The sequence below is a fragment of the Alternaria infectoria genome (genome assembly GCF_024043175.1).
Source record: "Alternaria infectoria strain BMP 0036 chromosome Unknown scaffold_13, whole genome shotgun sequence".
NCBI classification, from domain to species: domain Eukaryota; kingdom Fungi; phylum Ascomycota; class Dothideomycetes; order Pleosporales; family Pleosporaceae; genus Alternaria; species Alternaria infectoria.
The window spans coordinates 191,729-209,313 of record NW_026250702.1 but is presented as its reverse complement, the minus strand read 5'-3'; the positions used below and the strand labels follow the sequence as shown (position 1 = coordinate 209,313).

The 17,585-nt window shown below is 53.5% G+C and overlaps 5 protein-coding genes across 5 annotated transcripts; all 5 read left to right on the top strand.

Moving 5' to 3' along the window:
• Positions 1-299: 299 nt before the first annotated feature.
• J4E92_007583 (uncharacterized protein) lies at positions 300-2,349 on the top strand (the record flags this gene model as incomplete). The annotated part of the gene is made up of 4 exons (XM_051498946.1): positions 300-802; positions 848-884; positions 950-1,215; positions 1,440-2,349. The coding sequence occupies 4 exons, from the start codon at positions 300-302 to the stop codon at positions 2,347-2,349; spliced, it is 1,716 nt and encodes a 571-aa protein (XP_051350681.1).
• A 244-nt stretch (positions 2,350-2,593) lies between these two features.
• J4E92_007582 (uncharacterized protein) lies at positions 2,594-4,179 on the top strand (the record flags this gene model as incomplete). The annotated part of the gene is made up of 2 exons (XM_051498945.1): positions 2,594-2,597; positions 2,720-4,179. The coding sequence occupies 2 exons, from the start codon at positions 2,594-2,596 to the stop codon at positions 4,177-4,179; spliced, it is 1,464 nt and encodes a 487-aa protein (XP_051350680.1).
• An 806-nt stretch (positions 4,180-4,985) lies between these two features.
• Positions 4,986-6,193, top strand: J4E92_007581 (uncharacterized protein; the record flags this gene model as incomplete). Its single annotated transcript, XM_051498944.1, has 3 exons — positions 4,986-5,064; positions 5,112-5,859; positions 5,908-6,193. 3 exons carry the CDS (start codon positions 4,986-4,988, stop codon positions 6,191-6,193), a joined length of 1,113 nt encoding a protein of 370 aa, XP_051350679.1.
• A 498-nt stretch (positions 6,194-6,691) lies between these two features.
• On the top strand, positions 6,692-8,111 carry J4E92_007580 (uncharacterized protein; the record flags this gene model as incomplete). Its single annotated transcript, XM_051498943.1, has 3 exons — positions 6,692-6,783; positions 6,839-7,690; positions 7,745-8,111. 3 exons carry the CDS (start codon positions 6,692-6,694, stop codon positions 8,109-8,111), a joined length of 1,311 nt encoding a protein of 436 aa, XP_051350678.1.
• A 1,549-nt stretch (positions 8,112-9,660) lies between these two features.
• On the top strand, positions 9,661-14,675 carry J4E92_007579 (uncharacterized protein; the record flags this gene model as incomplete). The annotated part of the gene is made up of 2 exons (XM_051498942.1): positions 9,661-10,318; positions 10,366-14,675. 2 exons carry the CDS (start codon positions 9,661-9,663, stop codon positions 14,673-14,675), a joined length of 4,968 nt encoding a protein of 1,655 aa, XP_051350677.1.
• Positions 14,676-17,585: the final 2,910 nt, after the last annotated feature.

Sequence of the window (17,585 nt, the reverse complement as noted above, 5' to 3'; positions counted from 1 at the left end):
TACTAAAAACTTTATAATTTAGTAAAAAAGAAAAATAGTAGTAAGAATATAACTATAAGTACTTTTATATAACTAAGTTCTAGCTCTTAGCTAAAATAAAGAATGTATTTGTTCGCTGCTATTATTGTTGTGCAGGTGCGGGGCCGAACTCCGCGCTAGTCACCCGCTCCCACCGCAGCTGAGCACCGAATTCTAGGATATGACCAAACACCGCTTTGTCGAACGTGGCGGTATGTCGGCTGCAAAGAACTGTTTGTACGGTCCATGATATGAAGTCTTCCACCGAGACACTTCATCCCATGCATACCGGAGACAGCCCAATCAAGTCGTGGCTACCGCATCCGCTTGAGAGACTACTCAACTACTACGCCCCTGCGGACCCGTCATATCATCGTATACCCACAGACAAATCCCGCGATAACACTGCTCATCGGCGTGGTCTTTCGAAGAGCATGGTTTACGGAGTTCTCCTAGGCGCATTGGTCATCGGCGGCGCAGGCTCGGGCTGGTACTTCAATCAACGTACCGGAAGAGGTGAGTTCCCGAGCTTGTACGAAGCCGATATTGAGACGGTGACCAAGGGCTTGGAATGTAACGATTACACCAGCGTAGATCTTGTCAAGGCAAGTTGCTGGCATTCAACACCTTCACCGAATTCGTTGCTTAACGCTGCCAAACAGACTTACATCGCTCGTATCAATGAAGTGAACGATTTATTGCGCCCAGTCATCGAAGCCAATTCTGATGCGCTGGATATCGCGACTGCACTTGACCATGAGCGCTCGAAAGGTATGGTGCGAGGGTGAGTACAACGTTTGCGATACTCACAATATCCGCTGACTTTCAGACCGATGCATGGCATCCCTATACTCATCAAAGATACGGTGAGTAATTTATTTCAACTGAAGCCACATGGATCTGCAGTTCCAAAGGTTAACACTGATATCAGATCGCCACGAAAGACAAGATGAACAACACCGCTGGTTCTTACGCGCTCGTCGGAGCTAAGGCTCCATCTGATTCGACTATCGCGAAGAAGCTCAGAGAGGCAGGTGCCATTATCCTGGGAAAGACAAATCCTAGCGAGTGGGGCAGCTTCAGGATACCATGGGATTCGAGTAACGGCTGGTCAGCCTATGGTGGACAGACATATGGAGCGTTCTATCCTCATCAAGACCCGTCTGGTAGTTCCAGCGGAAGTGCGGTTGCAGCTTCGTGAGTACACTCTTTGATTGAAAGATACTGACTGACCATAGAAGGCTTGGTTTAGCTACTGTCACCTTGGGCGGCGAGACCTACGGGTCAATCATCGACCCCGCCAGTGTCAACAATGTCGTGGGAATGAAGCCAAGTACACGAAATTGAACCTAAGAACGAGTTACCTTCTGACTCAAGATAGCCGTTGGATTTACATCTCGGCACCTCGTGATACCAATCAGCGAGCGCATGGACACCATCGGCCCCCTAACGAAAACCGTCAAAGACTCAGCCTACGTTCTCCAAAGCATCGTAGGCACCGATGTATACGACAACTACACCTCTACTATACCAGACAACGTCGACAAAGACTTTGTCGGCGCCTGCGAACTCACCGCACTCAGAGGCGCACGACTAGGCGTCCCTCGCAATGTGATCAACCTCATGTGGGACAACACAACAGCCTCCACAGTCGCGGCATTCAACAACACCCTTGACATCCTCCGCTCGTCCGGCGCAACAATCCTAGAAACCGACTTCCCAGCCGCCCAAGCCTTCCTAAACGACACCCTCCTAGCCCTACAAATCATGTCCGCCGATTTCGTCGTAAACATCGAGTCGTACCTCAAACAGCTCACCCACAACCCGCACAACATCTCCACCCTCCTCGAACTACGCGCCTGGACACGCCAAAGCCCACTAGAAAGCTACCCCGGCAAATCAACAAGCGTCTGGGATTTCGCGCTGGAAAACTGGAACAACACAACCCCGGAATTCTGGCAGGCGTACCAAAAAGGTCTGTACTATGACACCGAAGGAGGGTTACTTGGAACGATAAAACGGCACGGTCTCGATGCTGTTGTCTTACCGTCGAAGTTTTCTTGGTATTTTGCTGCGGTTGCTGGGGCGCCGGTTGTGAGTATACCGATGGGGGTTATGGGGGATGAGCAGCCGGTTGTGGTTGATCCTGATGGGTTGGTGGGGTCGGCGCCGGGTATTCCGTTTGGGTTTAGTTTTTTGGGGGAGAAGTGGAGTGATGCGAGGATTGTTGGATTGGCGTATGCGATGGAGCAGAGGACGCGCGTGAGGGGGAAAGTGAAGCCGGTTGTTAGGCCATGGACTGAGTTGGGGGATGTTGTTGGGAGGAGGTAGATGGTCAGCTTCATATCCTAGGTCTTGATTCTGATCGAGATCAAAGCAGTCTGCGCACTGCGTAAGCATCCGATGCTCTTCTCTTCACGTTGGCTGCGCAACTTTGTCAGTATTGGAACAAGTGTGTGGAGCCTACCAGATGTCTTTCCATACAAGTGACGAAAGGTGGATCTCTAAGGGTACACGAAGCGAACAGCGTTTTGGCAGCGGCCACCTGGGGTCTACAACATAATCATGCCACGACATGCGTAACTACTAGAAATTGCAATGGGCCGATTCTACAATCCTTTCAGTCCGCATCGGTCCATAGTTGCAGATGCAGGTACTGATGCGAATGCAAATGCAGGAACAACCCCCGGACCCACTACAGAGCAACCGCAATCGAAGGAACGCACAACGGCGCCGAAAAGCCGTCACGCACCGCACCCCTCCGTCGGCACGATCCCAGACAGACTAGACGACATAAAAGACTACGTACGCGGCGTCAGCAGCTACATCCAATGGCTCCAAGGCCTCACCGAACACGAGCGATCGAACGTCACCCGCGTCACGGAGATCAAGCGCGAACTGAAGAGTGCGCACCGCGATCTAGAGAAGCTCGACGCGAATTTATACTGCGAAATTGGAGATGAGATTGAGGCACTGGTCAAAGATGCCAAAAGCCATGCTTGGCGGTCGTATAAAAACGTGGTCAAGCTGGAGGAGAGGCTGAGAGGGCCGAAGAGCGGCGGCGATACCGGCGTGAAGTTGCGCAGGATATCGGGCCCGCAGAATGGAGGGAGGAGGAATACGTCGACGGATAATGGGAAGGTTGAAGCGTATGTTCGCGGGGAAGCGGAGGGAGAGAAGCAGGCGTTTGATGACGCTCTTGACGTGCGTGGACGGCCTGTTGAAGGCGACCACTACGAAGATACGTACCTCATGTCCGGTGGCCTACCAGTTGGAGATATACAACCGCAAGTTGCAGTTCAGAGAGCAGGACGCGCCAACGCATTCGAGGCGCTGAGACAACTACCGCGTCTCATCATCCACGGAGCGCCGTCGCAATGCTCGGAGAGCCTACACCTACCTACAACGCATCCCCTCAAGTTCCCGCAACCGAGAGACGAAGTCAAGCTGCGCGTACAAGAAGAGGAGGCTAACATGGATCCTGTTCTGCGCAACCCGTACAAAGAGCGCCGAGGTAGCTGCAACGGCTTCATGATTACTGAGATGACGATGCAAGGAATCGAGGATGCTCGCTTCGTTTTGCCTTATCTGCATTACATGAAGCTTCACGAGCTGCGTGCGATCAAAGAGTGGCTGAGCAATGCAGGCTTCATTGCGAGCTCGGGTTCGATGAGTCGCATGGAGAAGGCGCTCCTGTGTATACAGCTCCTGCAGACTGGCTGTCGATACGAAACGCTGGCTGTGATCCACTCGCGCTCGCCGCGCCAGGTCATGGAGTCGTGCAACGAGGTCATGCGAGCGTTGCTGCAATGGCATCGGATGACGGTCGACGATGGCGACATAGGAGATCAGGCCGAATACATCGTTCTCTGGGGTATCTGGCACAAGTACGTCGTCTCTGATGGAAGAGCAGGGCTGTACTTTGGTTTCGACTGGACGTGTCTCGCCAAAGTCCTCGTCGCACTCAATGTGTACATGGGCCGCTGGCGCATGCAAGGCAAGTTCGCCATGGACGGTCCTGCATTTGCATGGGGCAAGTTCTTCGTGCCGGCGGTCGATGGCAGAGAAATCCCGGATACGATAGATGGAAACCACGGAGAGCGTAATGACGCCGAGAGGAGGTCTCTGGACGAGGTGGCTCGGCGGGGTACAACTGTGTGAGAGGAAGCACAGACGGGTGAAGGACTCTTTTTGGCGCGGTCAAACGGCCTTTTCCCTCAGGACGCAGCACGGCAATTCGGCTCGTATAGAGTGGCGCGCAGGCCGGCAATGGTGGGCCATGACGATGCGGATCCATTAAGCGTTTAGGATTCGTGCTCCACATCGTATCGCTATCGCAGCGGCATATCGCATGGCAGCGCGAGTGGCGTAGAGAGCAGACGGTCGCTTCAAGGGTCGCAGTGCAGCGTGCCTGGTGTTTCACAATCTCCTTGGCTCCCGGCCTGGCGCAAAGCCACCCGCGGTATGCAGGTGAGACACGATAGCGCGAGGTCGCACAAGCGGCTGGGGGAGTCGTTTGCGGCCTGCTCGAGACCAAACGACGGCAACGGACAGCGAGTGAGGCGAGTGCAATATTCAATGAACAGATCCCCAGCCAGCAAGCCATTGAATGCACAAAGCGCTCAGGAGAGTCGCTATTCTCGGGGATCGACAAGCGCCGTTTGTAGTTTAAGGTCGGCCGACCAATGGCGAGCGGCAGGGAGCATTTGTGCACTAGACGACTCCTTAAATCTGCGTGCAGGGCAGCACCCCAAATGCTCTTCACCACGCTGTCTCTAAAACGCGGCCCTGACGCTCCCTTGAACGACTTTCCCCTCGATTTCCTTTTCTCGTCACGAGAATCCACTCTTTACTCAGCACTCGCTATCCCAGTCGCTCCTTGCTACAAACACCAACAGCGCGTCTGGTCTACGCGCACTACCACGCTCTTTACACATCGTGCTTACAGATCATCGTAATACGCCGAGATGAAGTCATTCGCCCTTTCCACGGCTGCGCTTATCGCAGGCCTTATCTCCACCACCACTGCGCAGACTCACACCGACTGTATGCGCCCTGAGGTCTACTTGCGACAGACGTACTGACGTAGACAGGCAACCCGCTCAACACCACAGGATGTCCCGACATGGAGGCGCTCGGCGGAAACGCCACCTTCAACTGGAACAAGACTGGTATCCCGAACAACGACAAGATCTGGCGCATGCCCAACCAGGGCAAGATCGACTGGAACGAGAAGGGCGCGACCTTTGCCATTGAGCGATCCGGCGACTCTCCCACGGCGAACTCGGTCTTTTACATGCTCTTCGGCCGCCTTGAGGTAGTCATGAAAGTGGCGACCGGCAAGGGTATCATCTCCAGTGCCATCCTGCAGTCCGAGGCGCTCGACGAGATCGACTGGGAGTTCCGCGGCGACGACAAGATGATCCTGACCAACTACTTCGGCAAGGGCGACACCGAGACGTACGACCGCGGCAAGGACTTTGATCTTGGCTTCGCACCCCAGGACGACTACCACAACTACACCATCGACTGGACGAAGGACCGCATCAAGTGGTATGTGGACGACAAGGAAGTCAGGGAGCTCACCCCGGAGGAGGCCAAGAACGGCACTCGTTACCCTCAAACACCAATGAACATCCGTCTCGGATCGTGGGCCGCGGGTGACCCCAACAAGAACGACCCTGGTGTTATTGAGTGGGCTGGTGGTGTGACAGACTTTGACAAGAGCCCCTACATCATGACGGTCCAGTCCGTCTACGCGGAAGACTACACCAAGGCTGCCAAGTACTCGTGGGAGGGCATGGACGCATCTGGTGACTGGGAGAAGGTCAAGGTCATCCAGTAAGTTTACGTACGTCTACCAACCAGCACAGAGCTAACAGGACACAGGGGTAAATCTGAAACCCTCGAAGAGATCAAGTCCCCCCATGGAGTCAGGAACCGCTTCAACGACCTTTCCAATGGCGCCAAGATCGGCATCATCGCCGGTATCCTCGGCTTCGTAGCCATTGCCTCCATCATCATCCTCTTCTGCTGCATCAAGCAGCGCCGCGCAGGCAGGAAGGAGGCGCAAGCACTCCTCGCCGAAGAGCAGAAGGAGGCTGCCGAGCTGAGCGAGTACAAGGCGCAGATGCAGGCCGGCAGATTCGCCATGGGGTCCAACAACCGCGTCTAGGAGCCACGAGGGGGGCGTAGTTGGAGTTGCGGATATAACAATTCTTAATAGGAAGGGGTTTTCTTGCAGCTGGAAGGCAGCTTTCCTTGTTGAATAGAGGCTGTTGTTCCCTTGTCATGTCAGTGTTACGACCAGTTGATTTCTTTGTTTCTTGCATGCTGTCCATTTCATATACCCTTGCGCTGCTTGTTGTCGACCAAGGCTATAGCTTAGTATTTAGTTTGCAATACACTTACCACGGCTTGATGTTGTGTGGTTGAGTTCTGACGGCATGCGGCTCTGCAGCAGCGCAGCGGCACAGTGCGTGAGATGCATTCACTCTGGTTGGTGGCGGCTGACATGTGACGGGCGTTCTCCACAACCCCGGACATATGGCATGCATGTGTGCGGCATGCGCCGGCTAACTTTAAGCTGCCTCGGCATGTGAGCGGCGGGCTTCCGTCGTTGACTTTCACAACTGCCACATTCGTTTCCTCAACTCTCAACCAATATTGCAAAATGGCTTCTTTTTCACGTTCAATAAGACCCCTCACTCGCGTTGCTACTGCCTCGTCGCGCTCGCTGCGACCGGCTGCCCGCGCCGCCCCGCAGTATGTATACACCACGAAAGTCACAATATACAAGACTAACACCATGGCCACCCAGATTACGATGCCTCTCCACGACCGCCGCCCGCCGGGAAGCGATTGACATCTCAGATGTGCCGCCGACGCCCATTACCCACCTGTCCGAGACGGAGATGCTCATGGGCGAGTCCGTCTCGAAATTCGCCAACGAAGCCATCCTGCCCAAGGCGCGAGCCATGGACGAGGCTGAAGCGATGGACCCCGCGGTAGTAGAGCAGCTATTCGAGCAAGGTCTCATGGGCATCGAGATACCCGAGGAATACGGCGGCTCAGGCATGAACTTCACATCGGCCATCATCGCCATCGAGGAGCTCGCGCGCGTCGACCCGAGTGTAAGCGTTATGTGCGACGTCCACAACACACTCGTCAACACGGCTATCCTGAAGTACGGCTCCGAGAAGCTCAAGAAGGAATGGCTTCCTAAGCTCGCCACCAACACCGTCGGTTCCTTCTGTCTCTCAGAGCCCGTATCCGGATCCGATGCCTTCGCGCTCGCTACAAAGGCCACACGAACAGACAACGGCTACAAGATGAGCGGAAGCAAGATGTGGATAACGAACAGCGTCGAAGCTAACTTCTTCATCGTCTTCGCCAACCTCGATCCCAGCAAGAAGTACAAGGGTATCACTGCGTTTATCGTAGAGAAGGGCACACCGGGCTTCTCCATTGCGAAGAAGGAGAAGAAGCTCGGTATCAAGGCGAGCAGTACCTGCGTCATCAACTTCGACGACGTCGAAATCCCCAAGGACAATCTGCTTGGCAAAGAGTTTGAGGGCTACAAGTACGCTATTGCGCTTTTGAATGAGGGTCGTATCGGTATTGCTGCGCAGATGACGGGTCTTGCACTGGGCGCTTGGGAGAACGCCGCTGGGTACGTCTACATCATCCTCACAAACATATCTGAACATGCACTAACACCCCACAGCTACGCCTGGAACGACCGCAAGCAATTCGGCCAACTAATCGGCGAATTCCAATCCATGCAGCACCAACTTGCCCAAGCCTGGACCGAAATCCAAGCCGCCCGCGCCCTCGTCTACAACGCCGCGCGCAAGAAGGAAGCCGGTGAGGACTTCATCATGGATGCCGCCATGGCGAAGCTCATGTCGAGTCAAGTCGCTGGACGTGTGAGCGGCCAGGCGATTGAGTGGATGGGTGGCATGGGCTTTGTGAGAGAAGGGTTGGCGGAGAAGTATTTTAGGGATAGTAAGATTGGCGCGATTTATGAGGGCACGAGTAATATTCAGCTTACGACTATTGGGAAGCATTTGCAGAAGAGGTATACGAAGTAGATGTAGATACGGATGAAATGAGAAAATACTTGGCATGACTATCTTACTTTCTTACTACTCTACTACTGTGCTGTGAGATTGCGTAGGCATCCCGAGGTCCCCTCCAGTCATCATCTGGGAATGACGCGTGAAAACATGATGTTTCTTTCCCAGAATAACGAAAGTTTGAGTCGTGGGGTGCTCCTCTGCAACTTCGGTACTCAAAAGCAACGTACACCATGTCGCGGAACGCATCGAAGCGTCCCGATGAACCCAAAATGCGTCAGAATCTAGACCCTTCATCGGTTTACAATTGTTACTGTAGGTTTATTGATCACATGTAGTGCCGTCTTGCCACGCTCTTACCCGTCTCATGTCGGTCAAGATTCCTACTACAGCACCCATACTATCGCGACATGTTGTAGATGTTGTTTTGTATTGACGCATATTGGCCAAATTACAGGCCAACGCGATGAACCAGATCGTGGGCTCGCTTCAAACATCCTGGGGAGATCGTAGCGCGTAGCGGGGACATGCAAAATGACCTCATCGCGCCGCAAGCAGCCTAGTGCATATCACTGTCAAATCTCAATCTCGAAATCAGCCACTGGCAAACAGCTTACTGACACGTCCTACCCGTGGACTCATATCACGCCACGCGTTTGCACATAACTTGTCATACTTGTCACCTGGTCGCACCTGCCCGCGCAATCATCGTGACTGGGCGGCGCAGTCATGGGCAACCCGAGGTCATGGAAGAGACGTTCCGGAGGGGCATGTCTCCCCACTCTCGGTCCACCATCGACGCCGGCCTGGGAAGACCCATGCTACGAGACTGCGCCAACGCTGAGCGACCGGAAAATATCGCAAGAACCATGGTATGCCATCCACTGACAGCCGGAGTCGCTCCATCGTCATAATTCATCTTGGTGCGACGGCTGTCGCGCATCCTGTCCTTTCGGCCTGAGGCGCGTGTGTCATGGGTGGGTGGGGGAGGCGGAGGGGAGGTGGAGGGGAGGTGGTGGAAGTCATCTCTGGGAGTGTGATGAGTCTCAAGAATATGGTGAGTCTTTGAAGTGTTTAGTCGATTGTGGTGAGCCTCGCTCCACATCGACGCCCGACTGGGTAGACCCATGTTGTTGGAATGCGCCAACGTTTGCGACCAGAAAAGCGCAAGAACCATGGTATGCCTTCCACTGACAACCCGAGTTGCTCCATCGTCATAATTCACCTTGGTGTGACGTCCCATCTTCTCGGCCTGAGGCGCGTGTCTCGTGTCAGCCCAACCTCAAACTACACACGACGTCTATCGAGTTTATAGAGTCTGTAGTCGCATCCTACGCCCCTCACATCCTTATCATACCCCTGTTTTCCTTGCAGCCCGCATCTCGCCTGTGACAGTGGCCCACCACAAGTCACTCCTTTAGCCCGTTCCGTGCCAGTCCGTCAGCGCCAACGCAATCCAGGCGGTTGCAGCAGTTCCCCAGCCACACTGCATACAGAGTTTTGATCATCCTCTGGCGCAAGTCGCGTTCTCGTCACCTCATGGTCGTATAACCCACCGCCCACTATGGCGCCCTCCAAGGCTAAGGACCTGGACCGTCCAAGTGCTAGCGAGCGCATACATTCTGGCCTGGAGAACATCCTGCCAGCAAGCTTCATCGATATGCAAAAGTGCGCTGGCGACTTCCCCAAGGAGAACAAGTCACATCTATCTCCACACTCTCGGCCGTCTGCGACCCCACTCTCCAGTTTGTCGCGTTCCGTATCGTCCATGACAGACAGCTTCATGCTAGAACACTGGGGTCCCTCTTCTTCAAAGTCTACGCGACCTGAACACGATGGCAGAGACAGCGCAGAGGCCCCACCCAAGGGCGAGGACGCGCCTGGTGTCATATCAAACTGGGCGCATCTTTCCTACATCAAAACCCAACGTAATACGCTCCGCGCTGAACTCAAGGCTCACCAGGTCGCAGGGGCTGAAGCGAAGCGGTCGGTGACATCACTGCGGCGTCTTGCTTTTCGCATGGCCGTGAACATATCGGTCAAGGAGAAGCAGATTGCAACTACTGCAAGGAATCTGGCCAAGAGCCGGACAAGCCACTATGTCGAGGGCAAGGATGCACAGAAGAGAGTGGAGGAGTTGAAGAGGGCGCTGCGGGTGGAAGAAGGCAGGAACAAGGAGATTCTTGAGGCATTGGAGCGGGCTTCCATGCTGACACTTCAGTGTAAGTTTACCACGTCGAGATTTCACCTCTGCTGATAGATCGGACAGACTCTACCTCGAACTCTGAACCCCAACATAAACCCAAAGGTCTCTTCATCTCACCACCCCCATCTCCACCGACGCGATCAAGTGTCATCGATAGCCCCGTCCTCGCGCCGAGGACTCCAACGCGTTCGTCGCCATCGCCATGGCACGATCTAGATCTCGAGCTGACTCCTCGACTGTCAAGCCCTTCCGAGATACGCACCTCCGACAGCCGTCTGATACGAGCGAAACGCGAGTCAGACCAAGCTCTTGCTGCTTGTCGAAGCCGCATAGAGCAACTACAACGTGAATGTGCCACAACCAAGGAAGATGGAAAGCTTCTCGAAGCCACACGAGAGGGGCTGGAACAGGAGATTCACAGCCATCAGTCTCGGATTGCTGCTCTAGAACGCTCGAGGTCTACAGTACAGGAAACGCTGGAGTCGACTAAGGCGCAGCTGGTTGTCACATCTGAGTCTGAGGAGACACTCAAGCAGGAGTTAAAGGTCAAATGTGACGAGATTGCAGAGTGGGAGCAGAAGAATGGCACCATGCATCATACGATCGAAGCGCTGCAGAAAGAGAAGGTTGATCTAAACAATTGTCTAGACGAACGAAATGCCGAGATTAGGGAGCTCGAGATCCGTACAGCCGCCTCGGAGGAAACTCTTCACTCTTTGCGCAACAAGGTCGAGACGGCTGACCGCTACGAATCGTCGCTACAGGACCGCCTTGCCGACAAGGAGAGTACATGCCAAGATCTGCAAAAGCGACTTGACCGCGGAAAGGAGCACGTCTCACGTCTAGAGCAGAAGATCACTGGTTACGAGAAAGATGCGGCTGAACACTTGCGGAAGATTGAGATCGGTGGGAGTGTCATCTCTACGCTGCGTGAGCAACTAGAAGAGTCGCAATTGTCAAGCAAGAACACCGGAGACGCCCTGACAGCTCTGAAAGAGGAGCTGGAGCAGCTCAAGTCTAAATTGGAGGCTGCGAGCGATGCGAGCCGAGCGCTGTGTACAGAGCTTGAGACTACCCGGACCGAGAAAGCCAACACCCAGAAGGAGTTGCACACTGCCCAAGAGAGCCTTGAGCGCGAGGTCAAATCAAAGACCGACCTTCAAGCGGAGCTGGAAACTCTACGCACCTCTCACGACGCCATTGAGGAAGACTTACAACAAGCCCAACAGCGCAACCAATCTTTGGAGGCAGTCGATGCCAACAGTCAGGCCCAACTAGAGAAACTCCGTGATGAGAAGGCGGCACTCGAAGCCGATCTCAAAGACTCCCGACAGCTGTTGTTTAGACTACGCGAGGATATACGGATGAGAGACGCCGAGCTTTCCGACCTGCAGTCTGTCAAGTCAAAACTTGAAAAGAAGCTTCAAATCTCAGAAGCGCGCGTGTCGAACCTGGAGCAGGAGCTGCAACAAGTACAAGACTCGAAGCAAGCTGCGGATGTAAAGCATGCCGAGGAAATCCAGAAGAACGCCGAACACCTCCACGAACTAGAGGCGTCCATGGTCAGCCTTCGCACAGTGCTTGATTCGTCAGAGAAACTGGAGGCTTCCTTACGTGGAGAGCTGGATCGTGCGCGCAGTTCCAAGGATGCCGTTGAGAAGGAGCTCGGACAGGCATTTCAATCGAAGGCAGACCTTGAGAGTCAGGTCGATCATATCCAATCGAGACTCACATGGACAGAAGGCGACCGCAACAACTTGCAGACCAAGATCACCCAACTTGAGAGCAACCTCAGTTCTAGCTCTCTGGTCAAGATTGACCTCGATGCGCGACTCTCCGCTACGACAAAGGAGAGTGACTCGCTGAAGGCTCGTATCTCGGAACTGGAGGCTGCGCTCACAGACAACACCGACGCAAGGACAAAGGCTGAAGAAGCATTGTCGGTTGCACAGCTGCATGGTGAGACGTCTAGCAAAGATCTGGCAGACCTTCGTGAGAAGCTTGAACAGGAGGAAGCTGCTAGGGATAGTGTGCAACAGGAGCTGAGCGACGCGACTCGCTCGAACACAGATCTCGAGACCCAGCTTAATGCAGCGAAGGATCGCTTGACTAAGGCGGGAGAAGCGTTATCAGCAGCACAGCTGGACGGCGAAACCTCTAGCAAGGACCTCATGGATGTTCGTGGGCAAGTCGAAGAGGTGGAGGCAGCTAGAAAGGGTTTGCAACAGGAGCTCAACGTTGTGATCGGCTCCAACAAGGACCTAGAGACTCAGCTCAGCGCAGCAAAGGATCGCTTGACCAGGGCAGAGTCTGAGGCTCAGGACGTACGCTCGCAGCTTTCGGAGTTGCAGGATGAGGTCGCGGAACTTCACCGATCGAAACAGCAACTCGAGGAACACCTGCTGGCTCACAATGCATCCCACGAAAAGCTCGACGAAGATCTACAGCTCACTCGGTCTCAGCTGAAGGAAGTTCAATCTCAGATCCCACGACTTGAGGCACGACTGGCTTCCAGCGAAGAGGAGCTCGAAGCTATGTGCCGAGCTAAAGCCGTCACTGAGAAGCGGCTCGAAGAGACGCAGGTTGCCAACGCTAGTTTGGAGAAGGAGCTTGACATTGCGCGAAAGGACAACGAGGAGATCAAGAGTCGACTTGATAGCACTACTACCACCAACGCGCAATTGGAGAAGGATCTCACTACAACTCGTTCCAAGATGGCAGAGTCGGACGCACACAAGACTGAACTCACTACCAAGTTAGCCGATGCAGAGAAAGAGCTCGACGGCCTCCGACAATTGAAGGACGATGTCGAGAAGAAGTTGGGTGAAGCGTTAGCTGTCTCGGCAAGCTCAGAAGAAAGTCTCTCTTCGACTCGCACCCGGCTGAACGAGGTTGAATCCCAGAACGCCTCCATCTCAGCGGAGCTTACCAGAACGAATGAAGAGTTAAATTCTCTTCAACACGCGAAGACTGAGCTGGAGAGCAAGGCAGAGAGCGCTGAACAGCAAGTCGGTTCTCTCCAAGACGATGTGACGAATATGCGCTCGCGCATAGCCGAACTGGAATCAGACAGCACTGACTTGGTCTCTAAGCTGTCGGTCAGCAGCAAAGAGCTGGCTGAACTCAGATCAATGCACACAAAGCATGAAGAGTCCTCTCGATCCGCGTCAAATCGCAATGGTGCGCTTGAGGCTGAACTTCGCGCTGCTCAGATGCGGCTGGACATTGCTGAGTCGGAAAGCCTAGAAATGCTCAATGACCTCATTGCGGCCAACGAGGAACTCGGATCTCTTCGCGAGTCGAACGCCACACTTGGCACTTCTGAGAAAGAACTGTTCGCCCGTCTTACCTCAGCAGAGGAGGAGCTCGAGACCGCACGTGAGAAGAACGCAAAGCTAGAGACCTTCCTTGAGCGTGTGGAAGCGGACATGGCCGATGCTCACTCCGCCGTCGAGGATACGGAGAGGCGCTACCACGAATTCGTGGAAGAGTCGCAAGCCAAGCTGGATGCTGCGAAGGAGTCGAAGCAAAGGTACAAGCGCAGGCTTTCGGAAAGAAACAACGAGCTTGAAATCCTCATCAACGAGAACTCGGACCTGCATCACCAGATCGGCGACCAGACGCGAGAGCTAGGTGCGCTTAAGAAGGGCAAAGGCAAGCTGGTCGAAGAGCTATCAAAGAAGGAAAAGTACATTGAAGAGCTTGGATCTTCTACTGATAGCAGGATAAGATCAATGAACTCGGCATACGACGGTCTCAAGCGGAAGTTTGAAGAGCAGCAGCAACAGCATCGAGAGCTAGACGGCAACCACGACAACGCTGTTCGTCTAGAGGCTGAACTGGAGAGGAAGATGACTGAGATTGAAGAGATGCGATACCATCAAGACGAGTACGCGGCATCATTCACTGCGCTCGAGCAGGAAGTAAAGGCGCTGCGAGACGACAAGCGCGCCTTTGAGACATTGATCGCGACCTTGCAAGATAAGATTAGACACCTGGAAGCCCTAGAGCATTGGGACGAGCCGAAGGAGAACAAGGAGTCGAGCGAACTCCATCGCACTTCCTCGCCTCGCCACATCACCATCAATGACGGCCCTTACGACACTGCTCCTTCGAGTCCGATTTCATCTCACACAAGGAGTTCGATTGGACACATGAGTATGCAGCATGAGAGGCCGCAGACTAGCGCAAGCACTGTCTCCCACGAGGGTGATCCCGAGTCCTGGGGCCTGCGGATAGAAAAGATACGCATGCAACGCGACGACGCAGCCGTTCAACTCAAGGGCATGAAGAAGTCGCGACACAACCTCAAGAAGACTTTGCGGGACACAGACGCACAACTCCACCGGTTGGAGAAGGAGACGAAGACGTAAGCCCCCTCTATCAAATCACCATGTCATGCGACTTCAAAAACTAACGAATTCCCAGTAAACGTCCCCAAAACCTGCTCCGCAAGAAATCCCGTCCCATGACACCCAACCCTCTCACCGCCTCACCCGACCTATCCCGCAACACACCCTCCCCGCGCATCGGCAGCGCACCCCAAACACCCGACCGCCCTAAGACCTCTCATGCAATCTCCTCCTTCTCGCCTCGCTCTACTGTGAACGCCAATTCGTGTCACAGTACATATATCGCTCCCACCGCCCCCATGACGCCTGAAAATAAGACTGCGCCTTCTACGCCCGAGCGACCCAAGACGAGTCATAGCATCAGGCACAGGCTGAGTTATAGACCGACGACTAGTGGTGGTGAAGAACATGTCCACAAGGGTCATGGGCATGTGAGGAAGTGGAGTTCTGGGCTGAGGAGTTTGTTCCATAAGGATGGGTGAGAGGTAGCTGTTTTCTTGTTTTCTCGTTCTGTTTTGACTGCTCATTGTGTATATTTTGTTTCTTTCCCCCCTTTGGCCGAGGCCGGCTTTTCGCTTCGTGTTGATATTGCCTGTATTGTAGTCTATCCTCTTTCTCGTTCTTATCCTTGTTAGTCGTTTGCTCATGTTATTGTTTTGCATTCTTGAGATACCAATGGATAGGGCTTATGGAGGGCGGTAATGGGTTCTTTCTAGGGTATCGTGAGTGGTCTTGCGGTCGCAGGCACGAGTAGATGCATGTTTTTACTGCTATTGACGTATGTATTTGGCATGTAAATGGGACGTGAATGCACTATTACTCATCATTAAGATTACGATCGTTGACGCATTAGACTGCATTGTGTATTGCACTACTACGATTTCGAGTTCAGAAGAGTAGCTTCGAATAGCTATAGATCGCTGGATCCATGTCTCGACGTCTCGCAACAACGATAAGATACTTCACATGGACACTACTTTGGAGCGTTAGTCATCGTTGATCCGAGCGTGTGGACTGGCTGTTGCCTTTACGGTTTCGCCTCGTCCGTGCACTAGCCCGCTATGCTTATCAAGTATTTATCAAGTACTCGAAGGCCCGCCCAACAGCTCACTGGATCGTAGAAACCACGACAACTACTACACAATATTTCGCTCCATCATGCCCACAACCGCCTTCCTGGCCCTGCCAGCCGAGGTTCGCATCAACATCTACAACCACATCTCGCCCGTATCCACCTCCCTCGCCGCCTACTCCGGTCTCCTCCAAACCTGTCGCCTCATCCGCAAAGAATGGAAGCACGAAGCAAAGAAACACATATCTGAAGAATACACCCGACTCCAAACTTTCCTCGCGATCCACAACATACGCATCCTCACGTCTGCCCGCGATCCATCAAAAAGATCAAAGATCGTACTCCGCCTCCCACCACTAGACCCAACGGCAAGTACGCTTTGGCTGCCAAACTTCCTTCCCTGGCACTGGTCCTGGCTAACAACCGTCATCATCATCTTTGGCAACGAGTGGCCGCGAAATTACGGGTCGCAACTTGCCATGTACGACCTGTACTGCGACACGTACAAGGTGCTGTGTCGAGATATCCTGGCCAGCACTGCACATACGATTCCAGAGTACAGCAGTAAGTTGTGCGAGACGACAAAAAGTTGGTCTAGTATCAGGCACATCAGTCTTTGCTGGTACAATGTTCCCCTGGATACGCGGGTTGGCCCGTCACGCTTCGGTGCTATACCTGAGCCTTGGCTGAGGTATGGCGAGGACTTTGAGTATCCCTTGCGTCTCTGGGATATCCGTACTCGGCATTATTTAGAGCAGGGAACTGGTTGTTTTAGTGTGACCTGGCGGCGGAGGAGCAGGAAAGATGTTCCAATGTGGTACTGGGTATCTCGTGGGATCTGGTGGTTCGCTTACAAAGTCTTAAGAGCAATCTGTATTGTTGCCGCTGTGTGGAGTGGCTTGTCGATGCTGGAGTTGTTGTACACTGAGTATATTCGTACTTAGTGGTAGTTTCTCCGCGGACGTTGGAGATGAATGTACGGATGCGCAAGACGAGCTTTTTCAATCATACATCGTGTCCTCCCCCCTTGATGCACCTCTTTCCCTTTGGTATCTCCTCATATCTCCCATACTCTCTGCCTCTTACCATGGTTGTGTCGCTAGCTGCTGTACTATCTCTTCATTGAACTCTTTTTCTAATCTTTCTACATACTCGTCCGTCGCTTCCTCCTCCTCCTCTTCGTTTTCCTGAGTCTTCGCCGACCCCCAAGGCTCCAACCCTACACTCCACCAATCCGTCTTGAACATTGAATCCCACCCCTTACTCTCAATTGCCTTCTTCCTCAAGCTCTTTGTTGACCTACGCCCCCTTCTAGCCAGGCTCGTTGTAAACTCTTCTTTGTGGAGAAGTGTGTTTGAGGCTAGTCTGTGTAGCTCCTTTGGCGGGGCTGCGTTGTTGAATTTTCGCCAGAGTACTGTTTCGGAAAAGGTGACGTGTTTGTCACTGAGGGGTATGTATCTTGATGTAGGCGTGCGCCTGGCCCAAGGTTCGCGGTTCAGTGATGATTTCATGGACTGGAGGTTTGTGCAATGGGTCCGCTTGACCACTTCTCCAGACCACGTATCTCCGTCTTCAAGCGCGTCCGCAATCTCCTTCTTCAGATTTGCAACAAGATCCAAGAGCGGCCCATACCGTTCCGCAATCAACGGCCAGTATCTCTCCGCCGCAGTCCTCCAACCCCTACAGGGATATTTGGATTGGTGTTCACATCTCATCTCTATCCTTCTCATACTGCAATGCGCATCGTAAAACTCTTCCACGCAAGCTGCGTTATCTTTGTAGCCCTTGGAACTATATATGATATCCTCGAGCGTATTCAAGATTTCTTTTTGTTGTTTCTTGATGCGTCTCAACGTGGA